Source organism: Phoca vitulina, unplaced genomic scaffold, assembly GCF_004348235.1.
Source record: "Phoca vitulina isolate PV1807 unplaced genomic scaffold, GSC_HSeal_1.0 scaffold47, whole genome shotgun sequence".
Classification (NCBI taxonomy): Eukaryota; Metazoa; Chordata; class Mammalia; order Carnivora; family Phocidae; genus Phoca; species Phoca vitulina.
In genome coordinates, this window is record NW_022589750.1 from 1466270 (window position 1) to 1479927 (window position 13658).

Consider the following 13658-nt stretch of genomic DNA (forward strand, 5'->3'; position numbering starts at 1 on the left):
ACATACCAATAAACAAGCCTAATTAGTCAAAGAGACTTCATTTACAGTTCAAATCTCGGGGAAATTTGCTAAAACCTTAGAAAGTTTTAAAGCACATGCCTAAATAGGATTACAGCTCAATAAAGATCTAATAAAGACAAAACATAGAAACTTCGGTTTTCTGGGCAAAGAAAAGAGAAAAGAGCTTTGTTTACATTTCCTTATCAAGAGCAAACCAACAATCCAAGAAAACTTTGTCTTTCTAACAGAGAGAAAGCAGAATTTTAATCTTATACCAGTGTACTTTTAAACTCTATTCATTTCAATCTTAGTCCATCCTGACCATACATAAAATTCCTTTCCAAAGTTTTCCCATCACAAACCTTCTACAAATTTCTTTTGCATTCAGATTTTGTCCCAAGCCATTTCTCTCCAAACAACCAGTCTCATTTAGGACAAAATTACCTTCTTCTACCTTCAACAAAAACATATTCCCATTCCTTCTATCTTCCTTACAGATCTTCTACTTTTCTACATACAGAGTTGTTTCTCTTATTTCCATCAGTCTTAATTACATTCAGCAGAATTTTAACTCTAAGAAACCTGAGTCTCCAGTGGAAACTTAGTAACCAACCGTGAATTGTTACACCAGAATTCTTCAGATGGCAAATTCATGAATCAATTAAGCACAAAGCATGTTTCCCAACACTCAGACATCCTGTTTCTCTGCATTAAGAAGCCAAAAGTACAAACCGATTACGATCAGTAATCAATGTGTTAGCACTCCATCCTATTTGGAAAAGACCTACAGGTCCAACAAATTCAATCCCAATTTATCATTCAAACTTTCAAGTTTTGGGTTACCAAAGACCTTGAAAGGTATCTTAACAATTACCCATGAGAACTATGAGACCAACCAAATTCACCATCATTTTAAGTCATCTTTTTGCCGACAAATTGCAACGGAGATCACAAGCTTATTTGACCGTCAGTAAACCTTGGTAGAATAAAAAGTTTCACGCTTAATGCTGATAACACTAAAGACATGTCTTAATTAAACCAACAAACTTAAATTAGTTCAAATATCAAATCACATTTCACCTGGGTTCGCTTCACAGTCAATCAATTTGTTCCCCATTGTCAGTTTTCACCTGGGACCCCGCTGGGGCAGTCTGAAGTGGGCGGTGCAAATATGAGGGGCTGCTCTTCACCCTTGACTATGGGAGGGGGGGAAGGAGCCAATGGTCCTGGAGGCACAGAGGTGGTCTAGGAAGTCAGTTATGCAGGCCGCACCCAAGGTGGTGCAGAGACAGGAGGAGAGGCAGAAGAGGCAAGGTGCCCCCAGAGGGCAGAGAACGAGGACTCCTGGTTTTAAGCCTCATCAGCTCGAACGAAGGAGCAGACGCCATGTTCTCCTGCCAACAAGAGGGAGTAGGCAGTCCGTGTTGGGCCAGAATCGATGGGGAACTTCCCCAAAACACAAGGAGTTTCAGTAGCTGCTTGGGAATATTCCTTAAAGCCTCGGGCCCGAGGTAGACAAGCCACAGTGGCTCCAACAATCATAGCCATGAACCCGGGAAATGAATGAGGGAGAAGCCCCCACATCCATGAGAAGGAGGAACAGTGAATCAGCCAGCATCCAGGATGTCAGGAGGGGGGTTACTTAGACTGGTTGATGACCGCACACATTCTGCAAGGGGCTCCTAGGTCCGGGTCCTGATTTGGGGCCATGACACTGAGCAAGACACCTATGGGACAGTGGACCACGGGGAGACGTTCCAGCAAAGGTCCAGCTGGAGAACAGCGTTGGAAGACAGCCCCAAGGGAGGGCCGTGCCTCCTGATCTGGGAGTTTGTAGGAGGCCAGGAAACACAAAAAGGGGAGACGTTTTTCCTCAAGCCACAAGGAGGCCAGGAAACACAAAAAGGGGAGACGTTTTTCCTCCCCTTGGGGGTCAGATTTGTTCCAGCTTTGATGGACACAGCCTAAGAGTGAGTTGGAAGGAAGAGAGGGGTGTCCGTAGGGGAAAGACTGGCCGCCGATCCCCAGTGGGGCGCCTGCCACAGGGAATGGAGCTCAGACTCATGGTCGTGATTTCAGTCAGGGCGTCCTGCTGCCCTGAGAAAGGACCAGACCTATCCGAGAGGACAGACTCTTGGGGCGTCCCATCACCCAGAGGGGTCGTGCAAATACAGGGAGACTCTTTTGGGGTGTCCCACCGTGCCAGGGGTCCCACCAAGAAGAGGGCTGCAGCTAATGGCAAGGTGCTTCCCCTGGGGGTGTCCCCCCAGCAGCGAGACCCACCAGGTGGGAAAGAGGAGGAGAGGACTCACCGCTCAGCCGTGTGGGAACAGTTGGCCTGCAGACCAGGATGGTGGCTGGAGCCCGTGACGCGGGACTCTAGGAGCAGACCTTCAGTCGGAGTCAGAAAGCAGAGGGAAGGGGCCCTTCGTGCTCTCGGCGCGGCCAGTCCGATCGCCCTAGGGAGCCGCCCTGGCCCAGGCCTTCAGTCCTTTGAGGGGCCACTAGGGTTAGACTCCCGAAGGGCCAAGAAGAGCAACGAGAGGGAGGGAAGGGTCCATCCGAAGGGAAGGGGGGACATCCTTCAGCCTTCCAGGCAAGGGCAGTCCGGCTGGTTCCCCCTGGGGCTTCGGAGCCTCACTGAGGAGTGACCGAGGCTGGAGGCCAGCAGTTCCCCAAGGAGGACTAGAGTCCCAGACAGGCAAAAGCTCCATGTGCTGGGTTCCCCCAAATGTACGGGAACCACAAAGTCTTTGGACAGGCCACTAAATATGGTGCCTAAATGGAGTGTCTCTTGATTGGATGGGGGCCCCCATAGGTGGGGCGAGGATCAGGTGGAAGCCTGATCCTCAGGCAGGGAATGAATTCACCTGAGGCAGAACACAGGTGACAGAAGTTCACTGATTACCCCGCAAGGGAGCGCGGGCAGGACAGCAGAGGAGAGACGGTCTTCGAGGAGGCGGCGGGTGGGGGCTGCTTTTAAAGGGGGAAGGTGAGCAGGTACGGGGATGTATGGAATTCTCCCCTTTTTGGTAACTGTACCTGGCTGTAAGTAGCCCATCGGTCAGTTAGGGCCTGTGGCTATTTTGAGGTGGGTCCCCCGATGGGTCTGCATCCAGCCAGGGGGTCAGTGGGGGCCTTTCTGCCTGTTGGCCTGAAGGTGGCCTCTACACTCTCCTGTTCCAGGAGCCGAGTTGTGTCGAGTCAGAGATGGGCTTGTTCCTTCGTTGTCCTTCGTGTGCCTGGCTCTTTCGAGAAAGCCCGGTTGCAGGGAGACTTCAGAGTCCGTCCTGTGTAGGTCAGATCTTCTTTTCTAAAGTCTTAGGGCACTGTGCACAGTCCACAGCTCCCGTGACAGTTCTCACTTTAGAGGCATTGGTGGAAGTGAATCTCGTCCATGGGACTCTAAGTTCCACGAGAGGGCCTCGGGTTCAGCTCCACATTCATCGCATCCCAGTGCCTGGCAGAGTGGGCACTCCATAGATATTCGCAGCACAAATGAATCACAGGATGAACCCACGCTGCTGAGAGGAGAAGAGTTCCTCGTGGAAGAAGGAGGTGGGGGAGGGGAGGGGGACGACAGGGGCGGGGGAGGGGGGCAGAAGGGACTAAACCATTTCTCACAGGACTATATGTCTCATAAAGTTTGGTAGCTCCTGTCCTTCCCGCCACCGTCCATTTTCATTTTCTGCCTTAAGCAGATCTTGGTTCTTAAAACAGAACACACACACACACACACACACACACACAAATCAAACAAAACCCCTTTATTTTGTTAATTTAAAAATAAGAAACATGAGAGTATATTCATGGTCACAATTTTGTGAAAAGAAAGAGTAAATGGAGAGAGGACTAGCCCTACCAGACTCTAAAACGTACTTAAAAGCTCACAATAGGGGCGCCTGGGTGGAACAGTCGTTAAGCGTCTGCCTTTGGCTCAGGTCATGATCCCGGGGTCCTGGGATCGAGTCCTGCATCGGGCTCCCTGCTCTGCTTCCCCCTCTCCCTCTGCCTCCCGCTCCCCCTGCTTGTGCTCTCTCTCTGTCAAATAAATAAAATCTTAAAAAAAAAAAACACCTTTAAGAAAATAAAAGCTCACAAAAAGTTTGTTATCAAAGAAGATATAGATAAGTGGAGAAGCATACCCCAAATACATGACCAAATACATGTGCGGCCGAGTCAGTGATAAAGACAGCATTTACAGCTAGCGAGGAAAAGGGGGACGACCCACCAAGTGGGACGCAGAGAGGTTAACTAACTTGCCAAAGTCACACAGCCCCCAAGTGGTAGGAGAGTGATTCCCTCTGAGTGTCTGGACTTCTCACTTCAGAACCTGCCCTTTTAAACGTTACGCCAGCTGTCCTTGGGTACCTGTCACCTAGCCTTGGACGGGGCATTGCAAATAGAAATTGCGAAAAGAAGGCATCCACGAATGAGACCACTAAGGCTTGCGGGGGCGGGGGGGCGAACTAAAGAAAATTGGAACAAAAATGTAAAACTGCTTGCTGAGGTCTCGCCCACCCGGCCCCACGGGCCACAGCCCAGCCGCCGACGGGTCTAGGACCCCGGACAACTAGCAGGTGCACCAGCCCGCGCCGCGCGGAGCCTCCCCTGAGTCGACTCCGCGAGACCCAGCGGGCGCCTCGGGCCCGGCCGAGTCTGCGCAGAGGAGACCCCCGAGCGGGCGGGGACGGGAGCCGCGGGCCCGGCCGAGTCTGCGCAGAGGAGACCCCGAGGGGGCGGGAGGTGTCCGCCGCGGGAACTGCCCGAGCCTGCGCAGAGGAGACCCCCGAGCGGGCGGGAGGTGTCCGCCGCGGGAACTGCCCGAGCCTGCGCAGAGGAGACCCCGAGAGGTTGCCGTAGGGCCGCCCGAGCCTGCGCAGAGGAGACCCCCGAGCGGGCGGGAGGTGTCCGCCGCGGCAGCTGGCGGCGGGGGTGGGGGGACCGCCGGCTCGGGGAGCGCTCCTGACGCGGGCCGAGCCGGGGCTGCGCGATGGCCGCCGTGGAGGGGGCCGCGGCGGAGCGAGAGGCTGGGGTGGCCTGGAGGTGAGACCTGCTGCGTGCGCAGAGCCGGGGGTCCCGGCGCCCGGGAACCTTAACCCCCGCCCCGGGGAAGCGGGGCGCAGAGCAGACCCCTGGAGGCCGGCCAGTGGGGAGAGGCTGGGCCTCGGGGACGGCGGGGCTGGGTCCCCTTCTGGCTCCCGGCGCGCGCCGCCACGACCATCCGCTGCCGCCTCTCCGTACCCTGGTGGGTTCCAGCTCCCTCCTGGGGGGCAGCGAGCTGCCTCTCCCCCAGGCCCAGGCTGCCCCCGCTCCCTGCCCTGCGCTGTGCCCGGAGCCTTTGCGCGAGACCTCGTTCCTGGGCTCCGGGGGTGACCGAGGGCCGCGATGGGGGACCAGACCGAACCACAGGAATGAGCTGTGCGGGCCAGACGTGTTGTCCTACTTGATCTGAAATGTTCCTGCCCTGGGAGCTCAGAGGAGGGGGGCGAGGTCTAGGCCAGTCTCTTCTTTGTAAAGGTCTGCCCATCCTTTTATGAGTAGCTTCAAAAGCCCCTTCCTCTGGGAAGCCTTCCAGAGTTGCCACCCGCATCTCTGAGCTTCTCATCTCGTTTAGCTCGTTGAGCTAGTGCTTACTAACTTGTTTCACGTGTGTGCCTGAGTGTGCAAGTCTCCGGGTCCCTCTCTAGGCAGGGGCTCTATCGTTGTAACGCATGCACGCAAATATGACTTTAAAAAGATTGAAATGGTTAGAAGGTGCCAACAGGTGGGCCTGCAGCTGTGGGAAGTATTTGCGAAGGTCACGGGCTGAAGAATGATGGCCCCAGGGCCAGGTAGGATTGTAGGCAGCATTTTCCCCGCTCATGCCCTTGGATTTTATTTTAATCCGAGGCCAACATTTTAAAATGAGGAAATGTCTTTCACATCTACTCACACAAGATCTAGGCTTTAGCATGTCTTGAAAGCTCAGACGTGTCCACACGCAACGCCCCCCCCCCATGTCTACACGGTGCACTGAGCAGGAATTGAGGAGCTCCACCTTCAGACTCGGCGTCCAATTTCCAGAGCCCCAGTCCCCAATAATCTCCACCGTCTCCCTGACATGGAAGCAAAGTATCATTTTGTCGTGGATAATCACCTAGCTTCCTTCATTCGTTCTGATGAAGTGCCTGGCCTGTGGCTCTTTGGGCTCTGGGTCCCGGTGTAGATGAGGGAGACCTGGAGCGCATCGCGAGCAGAAGAGTGGGAGGCAAAGGGACAGCGCGGGGAGAAGCACAGTGTATGGGAAGTTAGGGGGGACACTGAAGCGCAGTTTTGCTCTTAGGTGAATCGTAGAGGAGGGCTCTTGTTATATGTTGAATTGTGCCCCCCCACCCCAATTGTGTCCCTTCAGAATATCGACATCTTAACCCCACTAGCTCAGAATGGGACCTTATTGGAAATAGGATCGTTGCAGATGTAATTAGTTAAGGTGAGGTCATACTGGAATAGAACAGCTCCCTTCCCCGCCCCCCGATTCAATATGAGTGGTGTCCCTATAAGAGCAGGGCCACGTGAAGAGACCAAAGCAGGGAGAAGCCACGTGGAGAGGGAGGCAGAGATTGTGGTGATGCATCTACAAAGCAAGGGACACAAGGACTGCCTGCTGTCACCGGATGCTGGGGGGGAGGGGTGCAGGCGATCCCTGAGCCCACAGAAGGAAGCCACCTGCCGGCACCTTCGCTTCAGACTTCTGACCTCCGACTGCGAGAGAACAAAGTTCTGCTCGAAGCCACCCAATCTGGGGTACTTTGTTACAGCAGCCCGAGGGAATAACATAGCTCGGAAGTCAAGAGGCGCTATCATTTCCTTTAATAGATGATTTAAAAATTCACGGTAAGTTTTCGATCATTGTCATCCGGGAAAGCAGGATTTGAGAAAAGTACTTCGTCCAACAGCATTAGCTTTACCAGTTGGAACCAGAAAGCAGATTTATCAGAGATTTTCCAAGCAATCCAAGCACGAGGTGAGAAGGTTCTGGACTCAGATGGGGTTGGAGAGGGCCAAAGGAGGTTTTCAGAGTTCGTAGGTATGGAAATAGGGGAGTCCAAGAGGAAGTCATAGCCCACCTGTGTCTCCTGGAGGGCTTGGCAGGTACCAACTGCCGGGCCCCTCCCCCACAGTCTGACTCAGTGGGTCTGGGACGCTGCTGGAGAATTGGCATTTTTACCAAGCTCCTGGGAGAGGCTGATGGTGCTGGTGTGTGGACCACATTTTAGGTGGCATAAACGACTGTGTCTCTGGCCTAGAAGCCCCTGGAACGCCAGACCCCACGAGGGCAGGGACCTTGTCTGATTCACCACGGCATCCCAGGGTCTAGAACAGTGCCTGGACGCCGTAGGATCATGGTAAATACTTGTTCAACGAAAACGGGTCGTTTGGCAGAAAGGGATAGTAAGAAAGGGGAATAACTGTAAAATGACGAGTTCATCTTTATCCATTTGCTTCACAATCCAGTAAGACACAGGACTAGAGATGCACAGTGAGTGTAGACGAAAATGTGGGTGAGGAATAGGAGTTCCAGATCATGATTCATCCTGGACAAAGGAGACCACCGGAGCCAGAGGGGGTGTGGCCACTGATACATCACAGAAAGACAGGACGAGGGGCTGGGCCTCCATAACGCATGTAACACACGGAGAAATGGGTAAAGATAGTACAAAAGTGGTTGGAATATCACCCACTGTGGAAGCCAAGGGAGAAAAGGATTTCAGGAATTATTGGGTCAAGGGGTATCCTGCTCACTTATTCTGCAGTTTTTTATTGAGTGCCCGCTGTATTCGGGGCCCTGTTCCAACACTGAAAACAGACGGAGCCCCCAGCCCCGTGGAATTTCTTGAGAAGCTTACGCGGTCGTGGTGTGCACTGTCCACCTTGGGGGGCTTCGTCAGCACGATGACACCGTGGGACAAGTGCTCTTCCTTCTGTTGGACATCGAGGGGAGGATGGTTGAAGGAGATTAAGACGCTGGGATTCTAACTTGGTTCTGCTCGCTCCCGCACCCTGTGCTCTGCTCAGGTCTCCAAGCCGTAACTAGTGACACTTTTCTGCTTTAGATGCTACTTGCGTGATGATGATTCTGAAATCTTTGCCTGCATTCCAGATGTTCCTCCTGGGCTCCTGACCTGCTGACCCGTCGGCTCTGCAGACATTTCTCCCGGATGCCTCACAGGTATCTCCAACACCTCTGAAATTATTTCCCCCACTGCCTCCCCCTCACCTGGCCTTTGCCTCCAACTACCCAATTCAGGTGGTTGCCCAAGTTAGAAACGTGGATGCCATCCTTAATGCCTGCCCTGTCCCCTCGGCCCCTCTGTCTAGGACAGCACCAGGTCTTGCTTCTCTGGCAAGGAGAGTCTGTAAAGGGATCATTGGCATCCGTGCCCTCTGCCCGGAGCTCACTGGGGCCTTCCCTGGCTCCAAGCAGACCACTGCTGTGGTTGCCTGCCTGATATCCCCGCTTGCAGCCTTGACCCAACATCCATCCTCCAGAAAATGATCAGAACAGTCTTCTAAAACCATAAATCTGCTTACACCATTCTCCTGCGTTAACCCCTTCAGGGGCTTCCCATGGCCTTCAGGAGAAAGCCCAAACCTCTTGGTCCTCCACGAGTTGACCAGCCCTTCCCAGCTCCGCCTTCTGCCGTCCCGCATCCTGGGCTCGGTCACATGGTGCGTGCATGGACGCTGGTGGCTTCTCTCACCTCCCACCCATGCACGTGCTGCAGCCTCGTGGGAAGTCTGGTTATCTCAGGTGGTCTCTGAGGCCTCAGCTTAGAAGCTTTGTCCTTCCAGAAGTTTCCTTGCCTGTCCCCCCTCAAGGATGTGCTCTTTCTGCAAGGTCTCACAGCACCCCGTGCGTACCCTTCGTGAGCCCCCAGCCCAGTATGGGCTCTTCAAGGAGAGGGACTCTGTCCTCGGTATTGTCCTGCATGGTGCTCATTACTTCCCACCTAGTGCAGTGCGCAGCCCACAGCAGGGCTCAGAGGGCAGATCAGCACTGGGTAGCGGCAGAGAAGAAATACAGCGGAGTGTGGAGTTGCTGACAAGACAGGGCAACGCAGGGGTTTCACCCCGTGGTCTCACCTTTCTAAAGCGAGGACAGGATTGGCCGCTGAGAGCCAGGGTGATGCGCGACATAGCGGAGTTCTAAGGAGAGAAGGAAAGGTACCAAGTGTCTGCTGCTCTCTCCTGGGTGGTTCCCAAGCAGGGGCTTCTGTTTCAGGAATTCAGGATGCTGTGGGATGTGGCTGTGAGCAGGTCACGGAGGATGCTGGGCCCCGGGCCTGCACTCCATGGAAGCTCTGTGGGGAGGAGACGCTGCGGGAGGCAGAGCTGGCCCCACTGGGGGAGGGGGGCCTCCATATGCTCTCCGCTCTCTGAGTTTGGGGTGAAACACACAAACAAGGAGAGTCTGTAAAGGGATCATTGGCATCAGAGGATCGAGGATTCCCAGTGGTTTTGATGCCTGGTGGCAGGGTGCTTGCGGTCTGTGCCAAAGGGCGTCCAGCCTCATCTTGGGGGGATGGCAGGGTGGGGGGGCCCGGTTCCGGGTTTGCCCGGGTGTTCTGGAAGGACTGGGCTCTCACCTCCTCCTCCGCCCTTCTCTGTCCTGCTTGTGTTACTGAATCTGCACCGTTTCTCCTTGGCCAGTGGGCACGAGGTTTAGATTTTGTCTGTGGACGGTGCCAGAGGGACAGTGCAAGGCCACAGGAAAAGGAAAAGGAAGGGAGTTCTCCTGGCGCTCATGCACCACTTCATTTTTTTTTCTTTTAAAAATTGTATGTATTTATTAGAGAGCAGGCATAAGTGGGAGTGTTCCGGTGGTGGCCACAATCTCCAAAAAGGTCCGAATCTCAGCCCCAGCCAGGACACAGTCCTCTTCTCAGTTCTTTATTCCTCCCTCTTCAACTTCTCAGTATGGGGGAAGAGGTGATGTTTGTATTTTAGGAATGCTAGCATGGTCTACTTATCATTTCAGATCCAGAGATCAGGAATAACATAAAGGACCAGAAGTCAAAGATGGACGTTCCTGGAGACAAAGATCCAGCAAGGGTTGTATCCAAAGGATGCCAGAGACTGATCCGTCAGGAGCGTGGGTTGGTTGAAGCTGCTGACCCTGTGATCGGGTCATTGAGGCGTTGGGTGAGCCCCTCACAGGATGCAGGGGGGCTCCCCGCTTCCCAAGGGAGAGCTATCAAGGAAGCGAATCTCATTCCTGCAAAAGCCATCGCAGGAGAGAGAGGCCACAGGTGTAATGGGAGAGAAAGAACACTTGCTGCAGGAGAAAGATCCCACAGCAGAGAAGCCTGTGGTGAGAGATTCCAGCAGACGTCAGAGGTCACCCAGCACCAAAAAACTGGTAACGTGAAGAAGACCCATCAATGTCAGGAATGTGGGAAAACATTCAACCGGAGCTCAAACCTGATCATCCACAAGAGAATTCACACGGGAAGGAAACCCTATATGTGTGACGAATGTGGGAAAGACTTCAACCAGAGTTCAAATCTCATTATTCATCAGAGAATTCACACAGGGAAGAAACCTTACCTGTGTCGCGAGTGTGGGAAGGACTTCAACCAGAGCTCCAACCTGGCCAGGCACCAGCGGATCCACAGTGGCGAGAACCCCTATGAGTGCCAGGAGTGTGGCAAGGCCTTCCGCGGGAGCTCCAGCCTGGTCCTGCACCAGAGGACCCATGGCGGTGGCAGGAAGCCTTTCGCATGCCACGAATGCGGCAAGACCTTCAGCCAGAGCTCGGACCTGGTCATCCACCACAGAGTTCACACCGGAGAGAAGCCGTACCAGTGCTATGAGTGCGGCCAGAGCTTCAGCCAGAGTTCACACCTGGCCACACACCAGAGGACCCACACCGGGGAGAAGCCCTTCGCGTGCCCTGAGTGTGCGAAGGCCTTCAGGCAGCGTGCACGCCTCACCGAGCACCAGAGGGTGCACAGCAGGGAGAGGCCCTATGCATGTGGCGGGTGTGGGAAGGCCTTCAGCGGGCACACGGCTCTGCTCAAGCACCAGAGGCTGCACGTGGGCCAGGACGTGGGCCGACTGGGACAGCAGAGAACTGAGAGGGAGGAGAAGCCCTATGAGTGTACGGAGTGTGGGAAAACCTTCCGGGGAAGCTCAGACCTGATCCGGCACTGGATAATCCACACCAGCGAGAAGCCCTATGAGTGCAGGGCCTGCGGGAAGGCCTTCAGCCAGAGGTCACACCTGCTCACGCACCAGAAAATCCACACCGGGGAGAAGCCGTATCCGTGCGGCGAGTGCGGGAAAGCCTTCCGGCAGCGCTCACTCCTCGTCCAGCACCGAAGAATCCACACCGGGGAGAAGCCCTACGAGTGCGGGGCCTGCGGGAAGCCCTTCATCTGGCGCACAGCCTTCCTCAAACACCAGAGGCTTCACGCTGCAGAGAAACCCCAGGGACGCAGGAGGACACTGAGCCAGGACCAGGCACCTGGGGACGAGCGGGGAACTCATGGGGAAGAGAGAGTGCGCCGGCGCGGCCAGTGTTCCAGAACCTTCCAGGGCAGCTCAGACCTTGTGGGACTTCCGGTGACTCACGCAGGAGGGAAGCCCCATGCATGTGCAGAGTGTGGGAAATCCTTCCAGCAGAGCTCAGACCTCACAAGGCACCAGAGAATCCACAGCGGGGAGAAGCCTTACCCCTGCGCTAAATGCGGGAAGTCCTTCAGGGGCAGCTCCGACCTCATTAAACACCACCGTGTGCACACAGGAGAGAAACCCTACAATTGCCCCGAATGTGGGAAGGCCTTCAGCCAGAACTCCCACCTTCTCAGTCACCAGAGTATCCACACTGGAGAGAGTCCCTTTGAATGCGGCGCCTGTGGGAAGGCCTTCCGGGGGCGCACAGCCTTTCTTAAACACCAGCGGCTGCACCCCGGGGAGGGGCCGGGGCGCGGCGACAGAGCCCACAGACAGGACTCGGAGGTGACGGAACCCTAAGGGACCCAGGGCGCGCCTGAGAGAGGCCATCCTTATTGCACTGTCAAGGTGTTTATCGCTGGAAAGCATCTGGAGGCAGGAAGACGTACAGGCCATCCTTCTGACTCCAAGTTGACGCTGGATGTGGTCCCTGGGTTGTAATCACTGGACAATGTTTTAGGGGATGTCTACTGTCATTAAAGTCATTAGAAGTCACCATGGCAACAGCCCCAGAACTAAATTCTTCATGAAAGGAGCCATTTTAGCCCTGACCCCTGGTCCAGGGACAGGTCTAAATCTGCTTTACGTACTTTAGGGGTGGTTCCCATTAGGGATGTGCTTTATATGTATGTCTCCCCCTCTTCTCGTTCTTACACATGTGTGATGATGCTAACTGCAATGATCCACGAATTGGGAGGAAGCCACAATGGCAGGAGGACAGCTGGACGCCAGGACACAAGGGCCAGAGGAGGGTGTCCCGCAGAGAAAGCGGGGTGTCCTCTGGTAGCCCCAGGAGATCAGAGAGCAGGTGTCAGGGACAGAATCAGAGCGTGCACCAGGGCACAGCACAGAGGTGGCCTGAGCGGGGAGGAACTCTACTGCAAAAGGTCAGGGGACCGTAGGGGCAGTGGTTTTGTCTCGACCCAGGGCTTTGCAAGGGGACACAGCTGGTTTGAGAACTGGAGGGGCCAAGGGGAACCCTGGAGCTCACGAAGCCTGGTGATTAGGCTCCACCCATCTGGGCTGTCATGGCCAATCAGCACTAGGCTTTTCCCACCTGGGCGGTCATGGCCAGTCAGCGTAAGGCTCTGCCCATCTGGGCGGTCACAGCCAATCAGCATTAGGCTCCGCCTGTCTGGGTCCTCACAGCCAATCAGCATTAGGCTCCGCCTGTCTGGGTCCTCACAGCCAATTAGCATTAGGCTCTGCCCACCGGGGTGGTCACAGCCAGTCAACTGTTCTGTTCCTGCTGAGTCCAGACAGACCCAGCACTTAAAGGGATGCTCAAGGCAAAAGCTTTTCAATCCTTCCTAGTTGACACTAGAGACAAAACCTACTTGCCATCTCCCCCCCCAACTACCTATTGATTATATCCACTAAGTGACCAAGAAGATCAAACTGTCACTCGGTGTCTCAAGTCTCAGGCAAAAAACTCATGTCAGGGGCGCCTGGGTGGCTCAGTCGTTGGGCGTCTGCCTTTGGAACGGGTCATGGTCCTGGGGTCCTGGGATCGAGCCCCGCATCGGGCTCCCTGCTCTGCGGGAAGCCTGCTTCTCCCTCTCCCACTCCCCCTGCTTGTGTTCCCTCTCTCTCTGTGTCTCTCCCTGTCAAATAAATAAATAAAATCTTAAAAAAAAAAACTCATGTCATAAGCAACTTTTGAAGTATCCAGGCTGCTCACCACGATCCACCTGACTGTCCTTCTCACCCATAGAGGTGGGGTCCCCAGCAACCAAGTTCACCATGTGTGACCCCCACACAGCCCCGCTCTCTCCTCTGCCTGCCTCTTGCCCTAAGCTGGAACAACTGGACCCTCTTTTCTGAGATTCTGGAACTCGGAAAATCTAGTTCAGCCAGGGCTGGTCTTTTGAATAAAGGACGTTTTAAGACCCAGGAGCTGAAGTAGTAAAGGAGGAAGGCGGTCTGCAGAGAGAATGAAG

General features: G+C 54.6%; 1 protein-coding gene across 1 annotated transcript; it reads left to right on the plus strand.

Annotated features, from left to right (window-relative positions):
- The first annotated feature begins 4993 nt into the window (after window positions 1-4993).
- On the plus strand, window positions 4994-13225 carry ZNF594 (zinc finger protein 594). The gene is made up of 4 exons (XM_032431669.1): window positions 4994-5046; window positions 8602-8712; window positions 8863-8960; window positions 10022-13225. Exons 1-4 carry the CDS (start codon window positions 4994-4996, stop codon window positions 12016-12018), a joined length of 2259 nt encoding a protein of 752 aa, XP_032287560.1. The 3' UTR covers window positions 12019-13225.
- The last annotated feature ends 433 nt before the right edge of the window (window positions 13226-13658 follow it).

Excerpts from the sequence above, each read along its gene's own strand:
- ZNF594 (XM_032431669.1), top strand. The coding sequence starts at position 4,994 with ATGGCCGCCGTGGAGGGGGCCGCGGCGGAGCGAGAGGCTGGGGTGGCC. Across the intron at positions 5,047-8,601 it reads GAGGCTGGGGTGGCCTGGAG|GGGCTTCCCATGGCCTTCAG; the intron begins GTGAGACCTGCT and ends TAACCCCTTCAG. Across the intron at positions 8,961-10,021 it reads GGAGAGGGACTCTGTCCTCG|ATCCAGAGATCAGGAATAAC; the intron begins GTATTGTCCTGC and ends TTATCATTTCAG.